We start from the raw sequence: 26,187 nt of genomic DNA, 5'->3' as shown, positions 1-26,187 counted from the left end.
TCAGTCCTTCTAATGAATATTGAGTATTGATTTCCTTTAGGATGGACTGGTTTACCTTGATTCATCTCTCTGTAAAAAGGGGACTGACTGACAAAATGTGGGTGAGAAACTGCTTTGGGTACGAAGTTACCGTTACAGAGGTAATCGCGGGTGTCCCCACGCGACAGAGCAGAAACCAAGGGAAAGGCCCAACAACCCTAGGCCATAGCTCCACCCTCCCGCCTTTAAAGTCGGGCGGGGCGGGGCCACGGCATCGATCACTCGGCGCTTCGCTAGGCATGCCTTGGTGGGCAATCGAGCTGCGAGTGATCGATACTCCGGCAAGCCTCTGACTACTCGGAGAGGGCCGGAGCGTTCGGTTTTCATAGGACAAGCCGTCGTCGGCCTCCGGCGAGTCGATACCGTCCAAATCTGAGCCAGGTAGGTGAGCAACTCGAGAGGAGTGAGCAGCTCTGGCTCCTTAGAAGCGGAGGGCGCCAGACGCAGGGAAAGGACTGCGCAGGCGTCGCATGTAGAGGCAAAGCCGGCAGGGACCGTCTCGCGCGTGCGCCTTGGAAAGCCCGGGACAGCCCTTCAGAGCCCGAAACTCAGCGGGGCCTTGCGGAGGGGAAAACCGGGGCGGCGCATGCGCTCTGAGAACGCAGTTTAGCCGGTCGACTCTCCAGAGCCGCGGAGGAGAGGGCCTAGGGCCCGCGCATGCGCAATGCTCCCCTTATGGCAGGTAATGCTTTTTGCGCTTGCGTGCGACCAGGCTACTGTGCGCTTGCGCGCTTTTTGGTATCTGGTTGGTTCGTAGCTCAGGGCTTACCTGGTAGCTCAGCGGGTAAAGAATCAGCCTGCAACGCAGGAGAGACCCTAGTTCGATTCCTAGGTCGGGAAGATCCCCTGGAGACGGGATAGGCTACCCACTCCAGTATTCTTGGGCTTCCCTGGTGGCTCAGCTGGTAAAGAATTCGCCAGCAATGGGGGAGTCCTGGGTTCGATCTGGGTTGGGAAGATCCGTTGGAGGTGATGGGAAAGGCACCCCACTCCAGTATTCTGGCCTGGAGAATTCCATGAACTGTAGAGTCCATGGGGTAGCAAAAAGTCGGACACGACTGAGCAACTTTCACTGATGCGACTCGAAGGCCCCTGTGCTTCGCAGTGTTTGTACGCGCCCTCGGAATCCAGCAAAGATAAGTCGTGGTGCTTAGCAGGGTTAGAGCAAGTCAGGGCATGTGTTGGGATCACACCATAGGGCTCCAGCCCAAGCCTTTCTGCACTTTACAGAACTGAGCAGCCTGTTCCCAGAAAGCTAGATTGAAGCTGATATATTCCGAGAAGCACTTCAGAGCCTTAAATATAATTTAAGAGAATGCTGGGATGACTGCACTGGCTTCCTAGAAGGCTTTATTTTAGAGCTGACAGGAACCCACTTGTGCTGTTGTCTAACAGCCAACCAGACGCCACCTTCTAATGATGTACTCCATCTGGATGGCAATTCATGAAGTTCAGGACCCGAGTTAAGCCGTTGGTTGTGTACAGCCTGTACTTGGCTGCTTGGTGTTTTACGTGACCAGCAAAGCTGTCTTTGGTCTATACAGCCAAGCCAAAAGTCAGTGTGAGAGGCTAGCTCATACAGTCTTTTTCTGACAACCTCCCCGGCACCACCCCCCACCTTTTCAAGATTATTTCGTATGCCAGCAAACGGACCTTTATGTAAGAAGCCAAGACAGTCCACTGAAAAGAGCAGTTCTATGCAACCGGTCGGAGAAGGCAATGGCAAGCCACTCCAGTACTCTTGCCTAGAAAATCCCGTGGATGGAGGAGCCTGGTAGGCTGCAGTCCGTGGGGTCGCTAAGGGTTGGACACGACTGAGCGACTTCACTTTCACTTTTCACTTTCACACATTGGAGAAGGAAATGGCAACCCACTCCGGTGTTCTTGCCTGGAGAATCCCAGGGACGGGGGAGCCTGGTGGGCTTCCATCTATGGGGCCACACAGAGTCGGACACGACTGAAGTGACTTGGCAGCAGCAGCAGCATGCAACCGGTACCTGACCTTCCCATGAAAGCTGTCTTACGTGGAGAGGTCAGTATAGACAGGTGGTGGTCTGGGAGGTCAGTTTACAAAGCTAGGACACAGGAACATTCTCTGGAAGGTTCGTTCATTTAATACAACCTTTTATAAAAGGCAATTCACCTCTATCCTCACCCCTTTCAAAAAACAGCCATCTGTAACCAACAAGATATCTTTTAAGGCCAATACCAGTTAATCCCAGGAAGACTGATTAAAGTGAGTTTACAAGGCCACTCGGGCTTTATCATATGGCAACATTCAGGAAACTAAGATCATGGCATCTGGTCACATCCGTTCCGTTGCTCAGTCATGTCCGACTTTGCGACCCCGTGGACTGTAGCCTACCAGGCTTCTCCATCCATGGGATTCTCCAGGCAAGAATAATGGAGTGGGTTACCGTTTCCTTCTCCAGGGGATCTTCCCGACCCAGGGATCGAACCCGGGTCTCCCGCATTGGAGGTAGATGCTTTAACCTCTGAGCCACCAGGGAAGCCCTCTGGTCACATCACTTCATGGCTAATAGATGGGGAAACAGTAGAAACAGTGACAGACTTTATTTTCTTGGGCTCCAAAATCACTGCCGATGGTGACTGCAGCCATGAAGTTAAAAGACGCTTGCTCCTTGGAAGAAAAGTTATGACCAACCTAGACAGCATATTAAAAAGCAGAGACATTACTTTGCCAACAAAGGTCCATTTAGTCAAAGCTGCGGTGTTTCCAGTAGTCATGTATGGATGTGAGAGTTGGGCTGTAAAGAAAGGTAAGTGCCAAAGAATTGATGCTTTTGAATGGTGGTGTTGAAGGAGACTCTTGAGAGTCCCTTGGACAGCAAGGAGATTCAACCAGTCCATCCTAAAGGAAATCAGTCCTAAATATTCATTGGAAGGACTGATGCTGAAGCTGAAACTCCAATACTTTGGCCACCTGATGCAAAGAACTAACTCATTTGAAAAGACTCTGGTGCTGGGAAAGATTGAAAGCAGGAGGAGAAGGGGAAGACAGAGAATGAGCTGGTTGGATGGCATCACTGACTCAGTGGACATTAGTTTGGGTAAACTCCGGGAGTTGGTGATGGACAGGGAGGCCTGGCATGCTGCAGTCATGGGATCACAAAGAGTCGGACACGACTGAGTGACTGAACTGAACTGAACTGATGATTTGGGGGACTGTGGGTCTCAATTTGCCTGGAATAATGCCAGTTTATGACTTGGCCCTGAAAGCTACTTCCAATATTCAGCAATTCCAGTATTCGACTTGTGTAAGGTGAAATTCCTAAATGCAGAAATGACAGTCCCAAGCAGTGAAAAACAGAGAAAATGATGAGAATAAACAATTTTGAAAGAGAAAAATAAATGTATATTTTACCAAGCTTAGGCTTATAACTAAAAGGCTTATACGTCCTGCTTCCCAGGTGAAGAATCCACCTGCCAGTGCAGGAGACATGGGAGCCTTGGGTTTGATCCCTGGGTCAGAAAGATCCCCTGGAGTAGGAAATGGCAACTGACTCCAGTATTCTTGCCTGGGAAATTCCACGGACAGAGAAGCCTGATAGGCTCAGTCCAGGAGGTCACAAAAGAGTTGAACATGACTGAGCAACTCAGCACTGCCTGGCATCCTGGTTTGTATGGTAAATTCTGTGGTTAACCGACCTATAGCTGATTACCAGAAGGCTCTTTGTGGAACTTGCTTATCCCTTTTATGTGGCGCTCTTGGTCAGGTGTGGGGGGTGAGCGGGTGGGCAGCGTAAAGGCCAGTCCGCAGTCCCACTCTGAAAGATTGTTCATACAGTTTACCCTGATTCCCTCCTCTGGAAGGCCCCTTCATTTACTACAGCCTTTTATTAAAAAGGAAATTCAGTGAGGAACTCTGGGAAGCAAATCAGCAAAGCCAGGCCATGAGACTATTCAGGCTGATACCTTCCTCCAGAAAATTGCTTGATAACGATTGTCAAGAAACCTTTCTGTCAGACCAATGGGGAATGCTGGAAGCCTGATTTGTAAAGCCTGGACGTGAGGCCTGGATGGGGTCTTCCCAGTGGTGCTACTGGTAAAGAACCTGCCTCCCAGTGCAGGGGACGTAAGAGATGCATGTATGATCCCTGTGTCGGGAAGATCCCCTGGAGGAGGGATGGCAACCCACTCCAGGATTCTTGCCTGGAGAATCCCATGGACAGGAGCCTGGTGGGCTACAGTTCACAGGGTTGCAAAGAGTCGGACATGACTGAAGCGACTTAGCAACACACGCACCAATGTGATCCACTGAGAAAAGCAGGGTCATGTAGCCTATTCCTGACCTTCACTGAAAGGCTGTATCAACTGGTCGTGTGAAAGCTGCTGCTTACAGCCTCGTAAGGCGAGCTCCTCTGGATGACTGTTTCATACAGCCAGGGAGGGGCCTTTCTCCTCTAAGGCCATTTCAGATGGCTAACAGGAATCACAGAAGATAGGGTTGTAAAGCTAAGACAAAGTCCAGGCCTCCCCTGGCCCTGACACAGGAGCCCAGTATGTAAAGAAGCCAGTTTTTAAAGCAGATCATGAGACCACTTTGGAAGACTTTTATATAATAGGATGTGACTCCTCCCCTGAAGGCTGTTTTAAGTGGCAACTATTTAAAAAGCCAAATCAGGAAAGGTTCTGGGAGGCCTGTGGAACCAAGTCGTGTATAAGACTACTCCCAGGAGGCGCTGGTGGTAAAGAACCCACCTGCCAGTGCAGGAGATGGAAGAGACAGGAGTTCACTCCCTGCATTGGGAAGATCCCCTGGAGGAGGGCATGGCAACCCACTCCAGTATTCTTGCCTGGAGATTCCCATGGACAGAGGAGTCTGGCAGGCTATGGTCCGTGGGGTTGCAAAGAGTTGGACAGGATTGAAGAGACTTAACACAAACGTATGCACGCACACAGATGGTGGGCAGCTTGGCGCCTCACTGTGGCTGCCACGTGGTGCCCTCACAAGACTCTCTGGGAGGCTAGTGTTTAAGGTCAGTCATGAGAACTGCAGGGCCATTTCAGGTGACACATACAGAAGCAACCTGTAAAACCATTTTGAAAACGAACTCAGCTATCCTGAAGCTCCCACCTCTGAAAGGCTGTGTCGTGCAGTGTCAGCATAAGATTCTGAAGGCCTTGTTGTAAGACATTTGCTTAGGAACTCGAGATTCAAAGTAAATTACTCCAGCTATTTAATGTGGCCAAGAGGAGGCCATCCACCTGAGGCTCTTCCGCAACCAGTTGGCCAAGCAGCCATTCAGCCACCTTTCATTTGTATTTATGAAAACCAAATACAAGACCACCTTGGGAAGCCATTTTGCAAAGCAGCACATGAGGGCACCTTGAAGGCTGGTTTTGTCAGGCCTTTGTGAGCTCTGCGAGGTCACCTGGGGAGGCTGGTTTACAAAGGTTAAAATTCTGCATCCCAGGGAACTAGTTTATAGGTCATTTGAAACCCTCTGGGAGGCTATTTAATAAGGCCACAAGAGACCAATTTACAGAGCTGGTACATAGGCCCAGTAGAAGCCGTTTTTCCATTAAGGCAAATAAGTGGTCTTCTGGGAGACCTTTTTATAGACCTTTGTGAGAAGCCTGAATATGAGGCCTCTGAGGTCTTTCCACACCCGAGATGAGATTTTTCAAATACGACTTAGGGAGCTCAAACCAGTGCTCTGTGACAACCTAGAGGGCTGGGATGGGGTGGGAGGCGGGAGGTGGGTTCAGGAGGGAGGGGACATATGTATACCCGTGGCTGATTCATGTTGCTGTATGGCAGTGAAAGGCGCTCAGTCCTGTCCGACTCTTTGCGACCCCATGGACTATACAGTCCATGGAATTCTCCAGGCCAGAATACTGGAGTGGGTAGCCTATCCCTTCTCCAGGGAATCTTCCCAAGCCAGAAGTCGAACCAGGGTCTCCTGCATAGCAGGCAGATTCTTTACCAACTGAGCTATCAGGGAAGCCCTGCTGTATGGTAGAAACTAGCACAATATTGTAAAGCAATTATCCTTCAATCAAAAGCAAATAAAAATTTTTTTAATATGGAAAGCGGAAAAGAAAGAAGAAAATTAAAATTACTCATGGATTTGCCACTTGAAAAAAAAATGCTTTATAAGACTTATGTGAGACACTCAGGGAGATGAGCCCTGAGGCCACCCAGTTGGTGGGTCCACATATTCTTCTGCGTGTAGCTGGTGGATAAGACCACCAGTGCTGGAAGGCTGCACTGTGAAACTCTTCTAAGATTGCTATTAACGAGGCCAATGCAAGGTGTTTAAGAATCTTCTAGGAGCTGGAGATAGGAATCATCCTGGCAAGCCTGGGCCAGGCCACTCAGGCTGTCTGAGTCCCGTCACGCAGTAAGCCAGCTGGGAAGGATAACCACTGTGAACCAAGGCCTGAGCTGGTATCCAGAGCTCCAAAAGCTGACACAGTCCTTATGCCTGAACACAAAGAGTGTTCTGGGTACACGCTGCCACTTGCTATAAAGTTTTGGACAAATTGCTTATTTTCTCAAATCTCACTTCACTCACCTGTAAAACCTCACATTGTAGAGCTGTGAGGGATTTGTTAGATAATGTACACAAAGCAGGCAGCATTGGCGATTCCCTGGCAATCCAGGGGCTCGGACTCGGCACTTTCACTGCAGGAGCGCAGGTTCAGTCTTAGTTGGGGAGCTAAGATCTACAAGCTGCGTGACGAGGCCCAAAAGACAGACAAACGATAGAGCATTGACGTGGCACAGAGGAAAAGGGCATGGAGGTTGACCAGAAGTTTTAATTCCTGTCTCTGTGCCCTTGATTGACTGTGGTGTTTTGGTCAAGTCACTTCTTTTTGTTCTCCTGGACTTTAGTTTCCTCATCAGCAAAATAGGAGGGTGGGGTTTCAGGGGAAATGACCACATACATCCCTGTTCACTTCCCAATATTGTGAGGAACAAAATTAGACAGGGATGCTAGGGAAACCATAATAGACTGCTCTTACTTTTGGACAGGACCAGGATGAGGTCCCTCAAAAACAGTAACAAGTGGTAAAGGTTTGCCCTTCTCTTATAGGGAGTGATAGGATTTTCTCATCTGTAGAATGAGGATAATAATAATGCCTCAGAGTTTTCTTCAAAGTTAACCTAGGGAATTTCCCCAGCAGCCCAGTGGTTAGGACTCCATGCTTCCATCACAGGGGCCATGGGTTCAGTCCCTGGCCTGGGAACTAAGATCCCACATGCTGCATGGTGCGGCCAAAAAGAAAAATGGAATTAACCCAGATGTCTGGCTTCACCATGTGTTGGCTTGTGGTCTTGTGGCTCTGTTCCCTCATATATAAGATCACGGATTGGGGGACTAGACTGAGGTTTGGGGTTTTTTTTTTTAATATTTAAATTATTTATGTTGACTGTGCTCAGTTGTCATTGCTGCTTGCGGGCTTTCCCTAGTTGCAGAGAGCAGGGGTTACTCTCTTGGGTTGACCCCAAGCAATGCTTGGGATTCTCATTCAGGTGGCGTCTCCTGTTGCGAGTGTGGTTTTGAGAGCACAGGTTCCTAGTTTTGATGCACAGGCTTAGTTGCCCCAAAGCATGGGGGACCTTCACGGACCAGGGATCGAACTGGTGTCCCCTGCACTGACAGGTGGGTTCTTAACCACTGGACCACGAGGGCAGTCCTGCCTGAGTTTGAAATTTCTTCTCCACCTCTTACACTAGCTGAATTGCTTTGGGAAGTCATTTAACTTCTCTGCTGTAGCTTCCTTATCTGTAAGATGGAGGTGATAAATACTTTTCTCAGAGTTTCTGTAAGAACCGAGTATATATAAAGTACTTGGAGCATTCCTGGCTTACAGTAAACACTTCATGCACACTATCAGCTTTGTAGGGTCATCATTTGTGGGAGGGAATGAGGCAATTCATATAATACTCTTGTGGATTCTACCTGCTGAATACCAAATATTCCAGAGCTGGTGGGGAGTGAGCTGGAATGGGGCCCGGAAATAGGAATGGCTTGCCTGGCGTACCTTCGGGGGCCATATCTCTAGCATCCTTCACCCAACTTTGCTTCTCTATCTGCTGCTGACCTCTTCACACACATTAGGGCCGAAGGGAGCCATGTTTGTCCTGCTGTTCTCTCTGAGTTATAGACAGAGTCCCAAGGTGGCCAGGAAATCTGGTAGAAGTGTTTATTATCTTCTGTTGTTCAGTCTCTAAGTCGTGTCTGACTCTTTGCGACCCCATGGACTGCAGCACGCCAGGCCTCCCTGTCCCTCACTGTCTCCCGGAGTTTGCCCCAAGTTCATGTCCATTGAGTTGGTGATGCCATCCAACCATCTCATCCTCTTCCGCTGTCTTCTCCTTTTGCCTTATTATCTATTACTGTGTAACAAATCACCATAAATTTAGTGGCTTAAAACAACACACGTTTCTTATCTCAGTTTCTGCAGGTTGGGAGTCTGGGCGTGGGCTAGCTGGTTTTTTCCTGCATCAAGATCTCTCACAAGGCTCCAGTTATGGTGTCAGTGCTGAGCTCTTACCTGAAGGTTCAAGGAGCAAAGATCTAAGCACCTGTTTGCATGCATCCTCAGTCACTCAGTCGTGTCCAACTCTGTGACCTCATGGACTGTAGCCTGCCAGGCTCCTCCGTCCATGGAGTTCTCCAGTCACGAATACTGGAGTGGGTTACCATTTCCTACTCCACTAAGCACCTGTGGTTGTTGGGAAAATTCAGTTCCTGGAGGACTGTTGGATTCCAGGAGGGCCCTCAGTTCCTAGTTTGCTGTGGTTCTAAGCCACCCTGAGTTCTTTGTCATATGGGCCCCTACAGCAGGGCCACTTGCTCATCAGTGCATGCAAACCAAGAAGGTAGTCGAGAGAGTCTGCCAGCAAAATGAATGTTCCAGTCTTATGGAACCTGATCCCAGATGTGACATCTCATCTCTTGGGCCAAAAAGTAAACAGCTACACATGACTCAGATGGTAAAGAATCTGCCTGCAATTTAGGAGACCTGGGTGCCATCCCTTGGCTGGGAAGATCCCCTGGAGAAGGGAACAGCTATCCATTCCAGTATTCTTGGAGGATTCTATGGACAGAGGAGCCTGGCAGGCCACAGTCCATGGGGTCGCAAAGAGTCAGACATGACTGAGAGACCAACACACTTAACACACACCAAACCTCCACAGCTGTTGGTTGGAGGCATGTATTAATAGCTTTCTATTTGTTGATGTAACTAATTACTGCAAACTTGATGACTTAAAACAATAAGAATTTATTAGCTTACAGTTCTGTAGGCCAAAAGTGCAACATGGAACCAAAACCAAGGTCTCAGGAGGGCTTCATCCTCTTCTGAAGGCTCTAGGGGAGAACCTGTCTCCGTACCCTTTCCATCTTCTAGACACTGCCCACCTTCCCTGGCTTGGGGCCCCCTTCCTCCATCTTCAAAGCAGCACTGCATCTCTCTGACAATTCTGTAATCACTTTTCCCTCTGACGCTTACTTTAGCCAGGAATGATCACGTCAAGGACTTGAGTATTAGTTTGGGCCCAGCCAGATAGCCCAGGATAATCCCTTATTCTTAGTCACATCTGCAAAGTCCCTTTTGCCATGTTAGGTAACATCCTCGCAGGTTCTGGGGTTTAAGATGTGGACATCTTTGGGGGACATTATTCTGCCTGCCACTCAAATTACAGGTCCTGCCCATACTCAAGAGAAGGGGGATTAGATGGGGGATTCATAATAGCAAGCAAGGATCACTGGGCTCTCTTCCGCCAGAGGGTGACTGGCTTTCTCCCCTCACAAGAAGTGAAGCATCTGATGGGGCTTTATCACGGGCAAGTCTTCATTCTTGCCTTCACCATCCACCAGTGGCTCCTGAGTGTGAAGGGTTCTTTCATTAGGAACCTCAGAAACCAACCCTGGCTGACATAAGCAAGAGGAAATTTCTTGGAAGGCTGTTGGAGCCCATGGAATCAATGAAAAGTTGGAGAACTGGACTTGGAAAAAGACAAGAACTATGATGGTTCTGCATCCTAGGACTTGTAGACCATGATTATGAGACCCTAGCAAGAACAATCTGGTCCAGAAGCTACCACTAGGAAGAATGAAATGTCAGCTGTCTCTGGTCTAGTTGATCTACTTAAAGTTTACATTCAAAAGAGGCAACTCATTGACTAGCTTGGGTCACATACCCACCCCTTGGCAACATCCCACCACACTGAACTCAGGGGGCACGATGGACTCTCTCAAAAGGAAATGGAGATATGTTGTTAAGAAAGAGAAAAGATTTCAAGCCACCAAAACTCAACAAATGCCCCCTGTGTTCTCTGCCTCTCTTTCCTCGACACCAGAAGGAAGTTACTGACCAGTCAGGGCAGGATAGCTGTTGTAACAAGCATCGTCAACACTGTGTGGCTAAACACAAGTTCATTTTTTGCTCACAAAGCATTCCAGTGTGGACATTCCTAGCTAGGGGGCTGTCATCCCCTGGGGCCTCAGAATCCTTCCCTTCTAGTCAGTGGGTAGGGATAGTGTGGAAGATCGTGTAGGAAGTGTTTATGGACCAGGCCTGGACCCTTCCATGCCCCGTTCCATGCATTAGCTGGAACATGGTGTCATGCTCGCATCTAACTGCAAGTGAGACAGAGAAATGGGGTCTAACTGTGTGCCCGGGAAGAAGATGGAACGGACTGTTGTGAACTTTAAGCCAGAGTTTGTTTTTGTAAATAAAGTTTTATTGGGACACACTGTACCCGTTTGTTCACACGCTGTATAAAGCTGCTTTCATGCTCCAGTGACAGAGGAGCAGCAACAGTGACTGTATGCCCTGCTAAGCCTAAAATATTTGGTATCTGGCCCTTCACAGATAAAGTTTGTTGACCCCCAGCATACAGCAGTCTCTGCAAAAGCATGATGGTCCCTATTTCTTAGTTTCAAATGTGATAGGGATATGACAGCTGTTAGTATAACACCTGCAACCTGTGTGTGTGTTCAGTCATGTCCAACTCTTTGCAACCCCATGGACTGTAGCCCTCCAGGCTCTTCTGTCCTTGGGATTTCCCAGGCAAGAATAGTAGTGTGGGGTGCCCTTTCCTTCTCCAGGAGATCTTCTCAACCCAGGGATCGAACCAGCATCCCTTGTGTCTCCTGCATTGGCAGGCAGATTTTTTTACCACTGAGCCACCTGGGAAGCCATCACCTACAACACAGTAGTGCAAATAGATAACCATAAGTTGTGAGCAGTAGACTATTCACTTATTAGTAATTATTCATAGAGACTGGCCTGCCATCTGTATATAATGTCCAGGCTAAAATTACTAAAGGCATCAACTGTGATAAACCTTTTTGTGTAGGATTTATGTATTTCCAGGTTTCCTCCTGAGATGATTAAGGTATCATGTCTTCAGTAGTCTGAATTTAGTGCCTACTATGAGCCTGACTGCGAGAAACTCAAGGGCTGTTCAAACGCAAAACACTGTCAGTGAATCTTGGCTGGCTTCACATAGGGGATCAGTTAAGATGGGCCTTAAAGGTTGGATAGGAGTTTGCCAGAGAGGAGGGGTGTTGGAGGCATTCCAGACAAGGACAGTACATGTTCCTTTCTGAACAAACATGGGTCCGGTGACCACTGCATGCCTAGTATTATACCAGGCCCTGAAGATACAGTGGTGACCCCAGACAAATGGGGACCCTGCCCACTGCTGAAGAATCGGTGCAGATAAGATGTACATTACACAGGACAAGTAGGAAAGCCTTGGGAACCTGTAGGGGACCAGGTCTGTGCATGATCTCTAGGTGTCTTTATCTAGGAAAATTCTTTATATATATTGGGTTGGCCAAAAAGTCCATTTGGGTTTTTGAAAAATCTCAGTGGTTGACATTCTGGCCACTGGATGTCATCACAGATCTAGCTTTCTTCCCTGCAGCCTTATTTTTTGAAATTATAGAACCAGGGGTATATGGGCATAGAACATGATGTTATGCTAAAACTTATCTTTCTCCGTGTGTGCATGCTAAGTCGCTTCAGTCGTGTCTGGCTTTTTGCAGCCCTGCTGGGTTCCTCTGTCCATGGGGTTCTCCAGAGGAGAATACTGGAGTGGGTTGCGTGCCCGCCTCCAGGGGATCTTCCCAACCCAGGGATCAAACCCATGTCTCTGAAAACTCTTGCATTGGTGGGTAGGCTCTTTACCACTAGCGCCACCTGGGAAACCCATGGTTTATATATATATATATGAACCATGTTATATACCTTGTTATAAACCTTGTTTTATATATATATATTTGTTTGTTCATATATATATATATATATATATATATAATTAATTTTTCCCTCTAGCACCCATCAGACTGAGCTGCCTGGCCTGATGGCGGGGCCCAGCGCACTCTGGGAGGCCCTCCAGGCCCTCCTGCCCCACACGAAAGAGGAGCTGAAGCTGGAGCTGGGAGAGAAGGTGGAGGGCAGCGTGGTGACGCTGCTGCAGGAAGCCGCCGAGCTCTTCCACGGGGGCCAGCGGCGCGAGTGTCTGCAGACCTGCGAAGTGCTCCTGGACTACTCCTGGGAGAAGCTCAACACGGGGCCCTGGCAGCACGTGGACAAGGACTGGCGGCGGGTGTACGCCTTCGGCTGCCTCCTGAAAGCCGTGTGTCTGTGCGAGCCGCCCGGGGAAGCCGCCTCCGTGGCTGCCGCCCTGAAAGCCTGCGACATGGGCCTGCTGATGGGGGCGGCCATCCTCGGAGACATCCTCCTCAAAGTCGCCGCCGTCCTCCAGAAGCACCTGCCGTCGGGAAAGAGGCCTGCCCCCAGCCCGAGCCAGGAGCCGCCCGGCACAAAGGTATGGGGGCCGGGGCAGCCAGTGACCACACCCAGCAAAATCCATCCACCCCATTTTCCTAGAAGGCACGGGTCGGCTCTCCCCTGGGGTGAAGCCCCCTGTTGAAAAATGGCATCTGCATCAATTTGGAAACAGAACAACCTCTTTCCTCAATTTTTTCTTTTCTTTTTTTCAGCTTGTGCAAAAGCCGTGCCCCTTGGGGAGAGTGGGAGGGTGGGAGCTTTGTGGTTCCTGAGAAAAAGGATTCAGGGTTGGTGTGGCCGAGCCCTATATCCAACAGGAGCCTGTCTGTTTCAACTTCTTCCTGGCCCACTTTCCTGGCTGCCTCTGTCTCTGTGTGGCCGAGTTTGGATGAGATGCTACAACTTGTGTGACTGATTGGTCCTGCCCTTTAGATCCTTGCCGATGTCCTGGTGGACTTCCCTGGTGACTCAGTGGTAAAGAATCTGCCTGCAATGTGGGAGACCTAGGTTCGATCCCTGGGTTGGGAAGATCCCCTGGAGAAGAGAATGGCAACCCATTCCAGTATTCTTGTCTGGAGAATTTCATGGACAGAGGAGACTGGCGGGCTTTAGTCCATGGGGTTGCAAAGAGTCGGACATGACTGAGTGACTAACACTTGTGTCCTCACTGGTATTTAAGGGCACGTACCAGAGAATACCCCACAGATCCTCAGGGTGGTGACCAATCACTCAGTCGTGTCCAGCTCTTTGCGACCCCATGGACTGCAGCACGCCAGGCTTCCCTGTCCTTCACCATCTCCCGGAGTTTGCTCAAACTCATGTCCATCGAGTCGGTGATGCCATCCCACCATCTCATCCTCTGTCGCCCCATCTCCTCCTGCCTTCAGTCTTTCCCAGCATCAGGGTCTTTCCCAGTGAGTCAGGTCTTCCCAACAAGTGGACAGAGTATTGGCGCTTCAGCTTCAGTCCTTCCAGTGAATATTCAGGGTTGATATGCTTTAGGATTGACTGGCTTGATCTCCTCGTGGTCCGAGGGAACTCTTAGGAGTCTTCTCCAGCACGACGGTAGTACTGATAATAAAGGCGAACAGCTCCTGTTGCTACTAAGCACACCTCCACTCTTCTAGCACTGATGCCCCTTCCTGGCGAAACGCCTCGAATTCTGACCTTTCTGTGGTTGTTGCCGTCTTGCTTTTCTGAACAGAAAGCGAGGAACGACCGCATGCCAGTTCCAGATGTGACAGCAGAAAGAACAGTGCCCCGACTTTACTGTCCATCCCTCCAGTATTTCAAGAAGCACTTTTTGGTTCCCGGGAGGCCTGTGATTTTGGAAGGCGTGGCCAACCACTGGCCATGCATGAAGAAGTGGAGGTGGGTGTCCGCCGAGGGCCGTAGGGTTCCTCTTCCCAATTTAGCATCCCCAAAGATGCCCACGTTCCTCCTCCCATGACCCCCCAAGAGAATACAGCCTCATAGACATTTAACTGCCAGTTAAGTGGGATGGACTGCTGAGGGGTTAAACCTACATTAAAGGCACAGTCCTCTGAAGCAGTTCCAGAGGTTATAAGGTCCTTACCTGCTGCAGTCTGCTTGCCCTAAGCAGTTTTTCGTGAGTGCATCATGGCAGTCCAGTGTTAAGTCTATTATGCCATTTTGCAGGATCTCAGGAATTCTGTGAACTTTCTCAGGGGTCCCTGAGGCTTGAGAGTAGAAATAAGAACCCAAGACAGCCCCACCCCCTCTCCACGGGCTCCTGGGTTTGCTGCTTTGAGTCCCTCCCCAGGTTCATGGCGGAGGCGTCAGCTCAGGCAGCTGGATGGTGGCCTTGAAACGAGGGGGCATGTCTCAGGCAGGTGACAGAACCAGCCTGAGTCTTGGCAGTGGCTTTGTGGGAGTAATCATTTTCCCTGACATGGGATGGGCACTGTCGTCACCTGCGTTTTACAGACGAGGAACGTGGGCTCAGAGAGGTGAAGCAACTTGCCATGGGTCCCCTGGTGGGTGACAGGCAGGGCTGGACATGGCACCCGGCCACCAGAGCTGAGGACCCACCAGGCACCTCCTCACCCTGTACTGTCCGCCACTGGCCCAAATAAGGTCTCTCTGCTTGTGATAAGGCATGCGAGAGAGAAGCTGGGAAGCTAGGCGAGCTGGAAAATAGAGCTGCCCAGCAAGAACCAGATTCGTCAGTGTCATCTGCAAACAGCTGCCCAGTGCCAGGCAGGCAAGTGACCTCACCTCTTTGCACCTGCATCTCTACAGTGAAGCAGGGTCTCCCTCCACCTTGTGAGCTTCTGTGCCAATGAAAGGAGCCCAGTGTGAAGCACGTTTAGCAGGGCGCCCAGCAGGTCTTAGCAAACGATGGCAATGCTGACCCCTGTCTTCCAAATAGTCTGGAGTACATCCAGGAAGTCGCTGGCTGCCGCACCGTCCCCGTGGAGGTCGGGTCCAGGTACACGGACGAGGAGTGGTCCCAGACGCTCATGACGGTCAACGAGTTCATCAGCAAGTACGTCAGGAATGAGGTGTGTCGTTCGACTCCGGCCCCCTAATACTCCGGAGGGAGGGAACGCGTTACATGTGTGGGCAGGATAACTTCCGTGTCACCAGGGGAGGTTTTGGAGGAGTTAAGAAATCATACTTGAAGGGCCGGTGGTCAGTAGGCTGGCCAGTGCAAGGAAGGCAGGATGTGTGGGTCCCCATTTCAGGTCCTTTCGTTTTTTGGAGGGTTTTATTTATTTATTTATTTTTGGGTTACAACTCAGTGCTTTTTGGGTATATTTACAAGATGGTGCAACCATCACCGATTTGTAATTCCAGAACATTCTCATCACCCTACAGAAACCCCATTCTCCTGAGTAGTCACTTCCCGTATCCCCTCCCCACCTGTCCCCAGGCAACCATAGATCTGCTCTCTGTTCCTGTGGATTTGCCCGTTCTGGGTATTTCACATAGTTGGAATCATACAATACGTGACCTTCCATGTCTGGCTCCCTCCATTTCGCATAATGTTTTCGAGGATCATCTCTGTCATAGCTCGTCCCTTTTTATGGCCAAACTATCCCTTTGATGGATAGACCACGTCTTGTTTATCCATTCCTCAGTGGATGGCCATTTGGGTTGTGTCCACTTTTCGGCTAGTGTGAAAAATGCTGTGAACGTTCACATGCACGGTTTTGTGTGGACGTGTGATTCCACTTCTCCTCGGTCTATATGTGGAGTGGAATTGCTGGATCAGGTGGCCACGCTGTGTGTAACCTTTTGAGGAACGGCCAGATTGTCTTCCAAAGCCCAACTGCACGGTTTTGTCGTTTCTTAACAGTGAGGACCTTGGGTGTCTTCCTCTTCCTGATACCCGTTGTCCGCTTTGGCCACTGTTGGGGTCAGTGGCGCCCTGCGTTGCATCTGCCCTGCCCCCGTCTGCCCTCAGGCATCTTCAGAGAATCCCTGAGCATCCAGGAGCCCAGTTTGAAAAGCACTGATCTTTTCTTTCGTCTGCTTGGCAGAATTTTTCACAAAATGATCATCTCCAGTGTGGTCAGAGATGTGGAAAAGTGGGTACTGCCATTAATGGCTGGTGAGGGTATAAATGATGTAGTGTTTGGGAAAACAACCTGGCAGAAGCTATTAAGATTTAAAATGTGTGTACTCCTTGACCGCAATGTTCTACTTTTGGAGGCATGTAAATAGGACCAGAGCATTTGGCTGTGTGGGCTTCCCAGGTGGCGCTAGTGGTAAAGAACTGCCTGCCAATGCAGGAGACATAAGAGACGCGGGTTGGGAAGATCCCCTGGAGAAGGGCATGGCACCCCACTCCAGTATTCTTGCCTCGAGAATCCCATAGACAGAGGAGCCTGGCAGGTTACAGCCCATGGGGTCGTAAAGAGTCGGACACAACTGAAGTGACTTAGCACACACACACGCATGCATTCAGCTGTTTACTGAAACACCATGGCAGACCCACGTGAATGTCTACCAGCTGGGGAATGGTTGAATGGATAATGATGCATCCTGTCTATAAAACATGCATCCATCAAAAGAATGAGTCACAGATGCATGCATCCACTTGAAGAGATAGTCACGATGTATCATTAAATTGAAAAGCAGACTTCAAAGTAATGCATATTGTATGATTCCATTTTTATTTTTAAATAATTCTTATGTGTGTGCAGCCCCTTCACATTTCATGGAAAGTGAGCCCCGGGGCTCCGGGTGACTTACTCAGGTCCACCTCAATGGCACAGGCAGTACCAGATCCTGAGTGCCCCCATCAGCCCATTCCTGCTGGCTGGCGAGGGATGATACTGGCCCCGGGGTCGGAGGAGGGGGACCAAACAGGATGGAGAAGAGGGCCCTTGGGTGGTTGCCACGGGCAGGATGCTGAGAGCTAGCCGAACTGGCAGCTCCAGGGACCTCTCTGTCACACCTAACAGGGCTTTCTGTGTCCCCTCTGGTTTTTCTCCCGTGGAGCAGCCGAAGGACGTCGGGTACCTTGCTCAGCACCAGCTCTTTGACCAGGTAAGTCAGACCACGCTCCTCCATCCTTCACCCTCTCGCCTTCTCCCACCTCCCTTCTGGGGCAATGACCCCAGGGGGCAGGAAAGGGGTAGTAACCTCCGTTGCTTCCTCCTGGTTCTGCCCCCTGCTCTGAGCAGGGAGGCACACTCACCTGGTGCCCTTCTCACCAGCAGGCAGCAAGGGGCAGACCAGGCCCCGGGACTGGGCTGAGGGATGAGGAGGCCACCTTCAGTGGCACCCGGGGGATGGAGTTGGAAGGCTGAGTGTGGTCAGAACTGGTTCTGGGAACCAGGTGACGGTGGCAGGCCCCAACCTGACCCAGAACAAGTGAGTTCCTGCTGACCTTGACCTCTAGCCCCAGTTGGGACTCTGCCAGCCTCTGGGAGCTGCAGGTCCAAAGTTACACGGGGGAGGCAGCAATGGGGCCAGGTGAGCTGTGGTCTCTTGCCCAGGCCTCCCCACGTGAGGACTCCTGGGTCCTTTCCCCGTCCTCTCGCTAAATGAGGAAAAGGGGGATTTGAGTTGATCAGGCCTCTGCTGTGTGATCTCAAGAGACTGGCCTGTCCCATCCCCTGGCCTCAGTCGTACCAAGGCTCAGCCTCCAGGGCCCCTGGAAGCCATGGTCAGCTTGGCTCCCTGTCCTGGAGCAAGTAATTGCCATTTGACAAGAATACGAGGAAGCACATTGAGGAGAAGAAGACAAAGGACGTGATTATTTTTAAGATGGACAAAGGCTTTGAAGCCGTTTTTGTCTTAGGCCCCCAGAGGTGTGTTTTCCCCTCTGTTGTTCCAACTACCATGGGGACACTCTGAGCAACCAGAGCCCTGGGGCTGCCATGCAGCACAGAAGGGACGCCCGGCTGGCTTCTGCACAGCTTCTGGGGCCTTCTCCACCAAGCTCAGGGTCTCCCACCCAAAACCTGTTGCCCCAAAACCTCTTACTGACCTTCCTCCCAGTGACCCCATGTTTCAGAATATTTTGTGCTAGGCCTGCCTTCAAGTCTCAGTCCCACCTGGGACAGTTTCTCCTCTTAAGGTCTCTGAATCCTTGGCCCGTGCATCCGATTACATCATCTGGACAACCAGTCACCTCTCAGGAATCCTGATGATGTCATCAGGGACCAGTCAGCTTCCCAGCATCCCAAGGGCCGGGGTCTGGTGTAATCCCAGCCAGAAACTGTGTGGTGTGACAGTGTGCCTGGCGGGAGAGAAGCAGGTGCTTCCCAGAGGCCTTGGGGATCCTGCATGTAGCTTGAGGACCTACCCGCCACCCCCCGCCGCCCTACCACAGGACAAGTCACCTCAGGACGTGAACTTCGCCATCAGCCCAGAGCAGTGGACACAGCAGCTTTTTTACGTGCAAAACAGCCCAAGCTCCCCACAGGGAGAGCATTCCAGCCTTCCCTAGTGATGTGTGCGCTAAAGGAATGGCCACTCCGCCTGCAGGTGTCCCTTCAGACCTGGAGAGCTCACTCTGAAGATACCTGATTAAGCTAGCAGAGTGGGTCTCCTTTGCAACACTTTGGGAACCAAACTTGATTCTGTGTTTAATTCCCCAGAGTCCCTGAGCACTTGCAAGCATGGCAGGCAGTCTTGGCGGTTGGGGTTTGGCAGGGCTGCGGTGGACTGGCCTCGTTTGGAAAGAACCAGAGTCTCAGAGGAAACCACTCACACTGGCTGAGACCGCTTCCTGACCAGACCTGTAGAAGGCAGCTCTGGCCCCTCCCTCTGGGTGCTGGATTCCTCACCAGCCCTGGCCTTGGAGCCCCCGCTGCATTCGGTCTGGTCAGAAAATAGGGTGGGTGTGGGGGATAGGAAGTCATGAGGGGGCTACTTGAGGGTACTTGCTGTTTTAAAGTACAGACAGTCCCCAAATTATAATTATTCAACTTTATGGCCATACCAAAGCATAGGCATTCAGTAGAAACTGTACTTTGGATTTTGAATCATGTTCTTTTCCTGGACTTAGTGGTATGTTTACCATACTATGTGATGCTGGGCTGGGTCTCCCGGTCCCTCAACACAGTCTATCACACAGTCACACCAGTAAGCAGTGGATACACTTCCAGCCACTCTGAACCCGGATAACATTCTGGTTTTCACTTTGAGTACGGTATCCAATAAATTGGGTGATATCGGTCAACACTCCATTATAAAACAAGACTTTGTGTTTGATGCTTTTGCCCAGCTGTAGGCTAACGAAAGTGTTCTGAGCACGTTTAAGCCAGGCTCAGCTCAGCTATGATGTTCTGTAGGTTGCGTTTTCAGCTTCTGATATTTTCAAACTACCATAGGCTTATTGGGACGCAACCCCAGCGTAACCCGAGGAAGAGTCTTCTCTCATTAGAGGCGTTCACTGATGATGCTGGGGCGGGCGAGCCCACCCACCTCCTCATGAGACCTTGTCTGCCCCCCACCCCCACCCCCAGAGTCCCAGCTTCACTCCTCCTGGAGGACACCCCACCCCAGGACACCTCCACACAAAGGCACAGCACAAAGCTCACTTCCAACGGGGTCAAGGCCTGCACGGCTTTAAGACTTCCACACATGATCACTGATGCCACCAGCAGCCTGGCACGGGGCTGCTCACTTTACCACATCCTCACCACCACTGGGTGTTACCACTTTTTCAGTCTTTGCTAATTTGATTAGTAGGAAATGATGACAGTATTTAATTTGGATTACTTTGCTGATGGGACTGAAAGCCTGTTTATGTATGATCTGATTTTTGTCCTTTGCTTATTTCTGTAACTTTACATATAGGGATCCTTATTATTTTATATGAATGCTCTACATGAACCTTCATTTACCACAGTTCAGATGTTTTCCATTTTATTGGAATTCACTTATTTTATATTAATATACTTACTTTCATTTATCTTAAATGTACTGATTGTGATTGCTTTACCAGCAGTAAGTTTTGGAAAAACCTTCCTCTCCAGAGATGTGAAAAATAAATACTCAGTCCCATCTTTTTTCTTTGACTTTCTAAAATGTTGTGATAGCTTTAGAAAATGGCAAGCTGGTTTATTTTTAAGACAAAGTAGTGGTGTCATGTTTTTTTAAAAAAGGAAATAAAGATAAAATGACATGGAAAGAAATGTGACATGGAAAGAAACCTGAAAATAAAATTATAACCCTTCCCTAGTAATTATATATTTACTTTTTAAAATTGACTTTTAAATTCCTGTGCAGTAAACTGTGGCCAGTGTCATATTACACGAGAAGACAGACAGTATTGGCCTTCTGCTTAAGAGTCGGTTGGCATCTAGGCTGCTGAGTCACACAGGCCTGGCCTTAACCCGCCTCATTTGCTCTGTCAGATCCCGGAGCTGAAGCAGGACATCAGCATCCCCGATTACTGCTGCCTGGGCAATGGAGAGGAAGAGGAGATCACCATCAACGCCTGGTTCGGCCCACAAGGCACCATCTCCCCGCTCCACCAGGACCCCCAGCAGAACTTCCTGGCCCAGGTTGGGGCCGCTCAGAACCTCGGCCGTCCCCTCCTCCCAGCCTGGCCACACATTTTCCACGTGTAAACACCAGGGAGATGAACTGCAGACAGGGGCATGGACCAAAGTGAAAACAGAGACGCGGTACCGGGCCTCAGGGTGGGGAGGGGCTGCTTCCAGACCCCTGGATCATCTGGGATCCCGTCGGACGCCTCACACAGGCAGAGCAGGGCCAGGGTGCCGTCTCAGCATGGGGCAAGTGCCCCCATGGCTGCCGTCCCCCTACCATCCATCAGAGCCAGGCTGGCTTCTCCTGCCAGAACCCTCTCTCCAAATACAGGGAAGCTGCTCAGCCACTGGGTGGTTTTTCTGGGGTGCAGACAGAGGAGCCTGATGTGTTATAAGGGGCGTGGGGGGTGGGGGACATCTGTTATAAAACCTTCCATCACAGGCAGAGAGGTTTGACAAGCCAGAGTGTTCTTCCAGCCTAGGGCCCGTTCCCCGGATGCAACGGAGAGGCTGGGAGCCAGACCACCTGGTGTGAACACAGCTGTCACTTCGCAGCTTTGTCAACGTGGGCAACTCGGCCTCTCTATGCCTCCATTTCCTCACCTGTAAAATGGGAGGCTGGGGGGTGATAAACCACCTCGGAGGGTCGTGGCAAGGATTAGCTAACACACATGAAGCACTTAAACAGCGGTGGCCACAGCCAAGTGCCTGTCGACTGTTCGGGACAGTAGCGAGGCACTTGACCTAACACGTGTGCTGGGTGTGGGCAGGCTGGCCGGGGAGGCGAGGAGGGTTGCGCGGGGACAGCAGGGCACCTGCTCATGGAGGGGGTCTCTTCCCTGCAGGTGATGGGCAGGAAGTACATCCGGCTGTACTCCCCGCAGGAGTCGGAGGCGCTGTACCCCCACGACACACACCTTCTTCACAACACGAGCCAGGTGAGCCTAGGGGACCTGGTGGGACCCCCACCCTGTCTGAGACCAGACGGGTGACTCCCTTCTCTCTCAGGTCGACGTGGAGAACCCCGACCTGGAGAAGTTCCCCAGGTTTGCCGAGGCCCCCTTCCTGTCCTGTGTCCTGTCCCCAGGCGAGGTCCTCTTCATCCCGGAGAAGCACTGGCATTACGTGCGGGCCCTGGACCTGAGCTTCTCCGTCAGCTTCTGGTGGTCGTAGCCGAGAGCGGGGGGCCAGGCTCACAGACGTGCTCGCGGTCACACGCATCCTTCACATTGGGCCCGGCCCAGGGACCAGCTGCCTGAGGACACCTTTGTCAGAGACACGCAGGCCCAGGGGTGGCCCGGCTGCTGTGGGTGGCGGAGGCAGGCAGGCGGGACCCCAGGACAACAGTCCAGGTCCGCGACCCACACGGAAGCTCCTGGGCTCCGAGGTGGGCTGCCTGGACTCAGGCCTGGCCCCATCACTGAACTGCTATGTGGTTTGGGGCAAGCAGCTCCGCTGTGCGCGTCTCCATCTGGAAAATGGCAGCGCTGGTCCTCGCCACAGAGGGCTCCAGGGACGGGGCACGGGCGGAGCTGTGCTGCAGACCTCAGCTGCTGTCACCAGGCTTCATCATTAGTTTGGTTGTTAACACCGTTCTGTGCCGACTGGTCCGTCAGGACAGCTGCAGCCTGCGGGCTCGAGCGCGGTGGCCATGCCCTGGTCACCGGGGCGGGGACCCTCAGTGTCTTGCTCAGCTCAGGCCTCTGCTGGGCAGTGGGGCGTCTGAGGTGGTTTCTTTTTTTACCAAAGTGTAACCTGCCTTCAGAGAAGTGCTCACCCCCGCTCGCTTGGTGGATTTTCCACTCCACATCCTCCCACTGACCAGTTTCCAGTCAAGAAACAGAACGTCTGGTAGGCCCCCCTCCTGCCCCTTGCTGTCCCCATTACCCAGGGGTCACTACTCTCCGAAGATGGTTTTAGGTTAGGAGAGACCCAGGCTTCAGACTTCGCATAAACACGTTTGTTTCATTTGTATAAAACATGGTTGGTTTTGAGTTTTGACCAGGTGAGGATGCCGGGGGCGGGGGTATCACAGACCTGCAGGAAGAGCTGCGGAGGAAGCCGAGGGCCAGGCCTCCACCCACCAGGCCTCCTCCCCTCCTCCGCCACACACATCTGCTGGTCTGGCCTTGGTTTCCGTCTCTGCTCTCTTGCAGGTGGATAGCTTTCTCCCCTGTGGGTGATGGCCCCAGTAGGTCAACTCCAGATCCCTGCACCTCGACCCACAGCTCAGAAACCCCAGGGAGGGTTCTGACCGGCGGGCCTGGGACCACCCAGGGGCAACGCCAGATGCCGGGGTGGCCGCTCTGCTTGGTGAGGTCTGTCTCATAAGCTTCCCCCCAAACCCCCTCCAGTTACTGGGAGAAGCGAGGATAGAAAGCATTGATGGACATCCAAAACCAGCTCCTAATGTCCTCTGTAATCGGGCCAAGGAATTTGAACCTCACCATGTAGGTCTCGGGGCTTCAGAGTTTTGAGCGGAGAGACCTTAAGAACAGGCCCTAGAGAAAGCTGCCTCTTGGACGGGAGGAGCAGGGAGGCCGAGGGACTGATTCTGTGAGTGAGCCCAAGCCAGGGCCTGGCCTGATGGACGGGGAAATAAGAGAGCCATTTAGAAAGGAACCGAGGGCTCTGAGCAGGTTTTGAAGAGGTCGTTTATCCCCCTACCCGGCAATATCAATAGTTATTTACCTGATTTTTCATGTGAAGAATCTATAGTAAATAACACCGCTGAAGGTAGTGAGGCATAAAATAGGAAAGCCACCATGTCCGCAGGCTCACCACCAGTGAGGAGCGTGGCCGCCGGGCCGCAGATGAGCTGTTGCTCCGGAGCTGCCCGTGGAGCCCTCACCCCTCCCCGGTTCCAGCTCCCACAGCAGCCCAGTCCTGCTCTGAGCCGCGGATGACGGACGAGGAGCGGGTCATCTGTGCTCTGGTTCTGAAGTTAGGGACTAGAGGAAATGTTCTTTAGAACATATCGCGGCCTGGCCGCCTGAGCAGATGTCCCTTGTCAGATGGGGACGTCGCAGTAGACATCTGAGTAGAAGCCTGACGGACCCGGAATCCGGAACTGAGTGAGACCTGAGGAAGGTGCTCCCCACAGCAGGCACAGGGGCCCTGAGGCAGCAACACCTTAGCCTTGGGAGTGAGGACGGGGCCCGCGCAGCGCTGGAGAGGGCATGTGGGGTCAGCAGGGCCCGGACTGTCCCAGGGCAGGAGGGACGAGGTCTGCTGGAGCTGCCCTGTGAGGAGGACAGAAGGGGGAGGCTCGAGAGTGGATGAGCAGCGAGTGTCCCTGGTCCAGTGATCCCTGGGGTGACACGGTCAGGGTACCAGTGGGAGTGCCGGGCAGTGGACGACAGGCTGTGCTGGGGGACGGGCAGAGCGGACACATGGGCCCTGAGTGCCTGCAAATTGGGGGTTAGGGGTCCCCAGGAAGTTCATGCTGGTGTCCACGCAGGGGAGATGGCAGCAGGGCAGCGCCCCAGCAGCAGGTGCTCAGAGCTTCCTCTGCACTGGCCTGGCGCGACCCTGCCTCATTGACTGCCCAGCCCCCTGCTCGGACATGCAGCAGGCCACAGGGTGCTGCTCTGCTCTGGGCCCCCAGCATCCTGCCTCCTTGCCTAGAACAGCACTGTGGAGGACTCCCTCTCCCCAGGGGTGCAGCCTTGGAGGGTGCAGTAGCTGGAGCTACCTGCATCTTGAGGGCACAGCAGAGGATGGACAGAATAGTGGGAGCTGCTGTTTGGTACCCACTGTGGCTAGGAAGGGGTCTGACCAGCCAGAATGCCCGAATCCAAGACTGTCTTTTCTGAAGCAGCTCTCCTGACTTGCTATGCCCTCAGCGAGCTTCTTCAGAGCCTTGTGAGAAATCCCTTTTCTGGGTAAGCTGATGAGGGTGGTTTCTGTGGTGTGCCTGGCACCCCCCAGCCCCAAACTAGTCGGGGCTTCTACAGGGTTTCACAAAGGCTTGCGTTTGCCCTCAGAAGGCTGGGCCAAGGTCCATCCTGGCTCACACGGGCTCCAGCTGAACACCTTTCACCGCCTGGGAGGTTGGACCTGGGTCACACTCCACAGCCATCGACGGAGGTGAATCGGGCAGTGTCACTCCCCGCATGGATGGAGGACACACCACTCTTTCAGCGCCCACAGCTCTTTTCCTCTCTGCCTGTAACATCATACTCAACTTGCTGAAATGATTTCTTCCTCACTAGGCCACGTGGCTCAGGAGGGGCTCCTTCCTGTGGTTGAGGGGAGACCCAGGTCGCCAGCACCCCCTGGACTCTCCGACCCCACTTCCACAGGTGTGCAGACGATGTTTGCCGGGATGAGGGAGCCACTAAATGAGACCTGCCCTCTTCCTCCTGATGGTGGGGGCTGGGTGAGCGGGTCCAGCAAGTATGGCAGCCGTTTTGCTACCATGCAGAAAGAGGCTGGATGTGCTGGAAGACCATTATTAGCCCCAGCATGAGGCCGACCCATGACAACAGGGTGGGGACAGCAATGCAGACGCGTGGTGGCACCCCTGGACCCACTACATCAAGCCCCTTACCCACTCTGGCCTTCCGTGCTGAAGCCAGTCTGAGTTGGGTTTTCTATCAGGACTGAAGGGGTCCTGATTGACACTGGGGTGAAAGGGAGGGGAGTCAGGGAATTTAAGTAGTGTGGCAAGTGATGGCTGAGGACGAGCAGGCAGGCCAGGGATTGGACATGGAGGCGGTGACCGCCTCGCCAAGGCCTGTAGGGTGAACAGGTGCTGTCAGCAAGGGCAGGACACGCGAGGGGAGAGCAGGCAGGCGGAGGGACCATGTGTGCAGGCTGGGGGCTGAGGAACAGGAAAGTTCATTCAGGAACAGAGAAATGCCACGCCCTGGAAAGTGGGCGGGGAGAGACAGTGAAACGCACAGGGCCCCACTGCGTGGCCTAAGCCTCAGGGCAACAGGGGCCATCATGAGCTTTAGCAGGGGCGGCCAGGCACCACAGGAGGGTGACCCTGGGGGAGAAGCTGGAAGCAGTGCAGAGGGGAGGGAAGCTGGGCCAGCCTGGGTGGTGGCCATGGGGCTGAGGGCCATCCGGCAGGTGGCTGCACAGGATTTGGTGGCACGCTTGATGCAGGAGGCCCAGGGGAAGGAGGCATCCAGGCTGACTTCCTGGGTCCAGCCTGGGGCAGCTGCAGGCAGGGCAGAGTGCCCAGTGAGGACACAGCCACAGCCCCTCCCGCAGCCTCGTGCCGTTCAGGCCAGTGCATCTCAGGCCAGGGAGGGTGCGGGGCATGGGGCGGGCCCAAGGGCAAGGCTCCCACACGTCCAGTAAGCTGGGCTGGCCAGTGTGAGTAGGACCAGTGACCAGAGTTGGGGACTGAAGGCAACGCTGCCCTGAGCAAGTG

The 26,187-nt window shown here is 52.2% G+C and overlaps 1 protein-coding gene across 5 annotated transcripts; it reads left to right on the top strand.

The window, feature by feature from the left end:
- Positions 1 to 273: 273 nt before the first annotated feature.
- Positions 274 to 25,737, top strand: KDM8 (lysine demethylase 8 (putative)). 5 transcript variants are annotated; one of them, XM_088833319.1, is made up of 9 exons: positions 285 to 420; positions 3,471 to 3,686; positions 12,364 to 12,859; positions 14,027 to 14,193; positions 15,215 to 15,331; positions 17,256 to 17,340; positions 20,664 to 20,813; positions 21,647 to 21,739; positions 21,810 to 25,737. In XM_088833319.1, exons 3-9 carry the CDS (start codon positions 12,392 to 12,394, stop codon positions 21,972 to 21,974), a joined length of 1,245 nt encoding a protein of 414 aa, XP_088689445.1. In that variant the 5' UTR covers positions 285 to 420; positions 3,471 to 3,686; positions 12,364 to 12,391; the 3' UTR covers positions 21,975 to 25,737. The 5 variants fall into 5 exon arrangements, with proteins under 5 accessions (XP_088689444.1, XP_055265691.2, XP_088689445.1 ...); XM_088833318.1 differs by lacking the exon at positions 3,471 to 3,686 and having other exon boundaries at positions 274 to 420; positions 21,810 to 25,736; XM_055409716.2 differs by lacking the exon at positions 3,471 to 3,686 and having other exon boundaries at positions 274 to 420; positions 15,215 to 15,347; positions 17,296 to 17,340; positions 21,810 to 25,735.
- The last annotated feature ends 450 nt before the right edge of the window (positions 25,738 to 26,187 follow it).

Source organism: Moschus berezovskii, chromosome 27 (assembly GCF_049115385.1).
Source record: "Moschus berezovskii isolate FMDL1 chromosome 27, NW_MosBer_1.0, whole genome shotgun sequence".
NCBI classification, from domain to species: domain Eukaryota; kingdom Metazoa; phylum Chordata; class Mammalia; order Artiodactyla; family Moschidae; genus Moschus; species Moschus berezovskii.
The sequence above is the reverse complement of the archived record's forward strand: the minus strand, read 5'-3'. Positions and strand labels throughout refer to the sequence as shown.

Excerpts from the sequence above, each read along its gene's own strand:
- KDM8 (XM_088833319.1), top strand. The coding sequence starts at position 12,392 with ATGGCGGGGCCCAGCGCACTCTGGGAGGCCCTCCAGGCCCTCCTGCCC. Across the intron at positions 17,341-20,663 it reads AGCACCAGCTCTTTGACCAG|ATCCCGGAGCTGAAGCAGGA; the intron begins GTAAGTCAGACC and ends TTGCTCTGTCAG. Across the intron at positions 20,814-21,646 it reads AGCAGAACTTCCTGGCCCAG|GTGATGGGCAGGAAGTACAT; the intron begins GTTGGGGCCGCT and ends TCTTCCCTGCAG.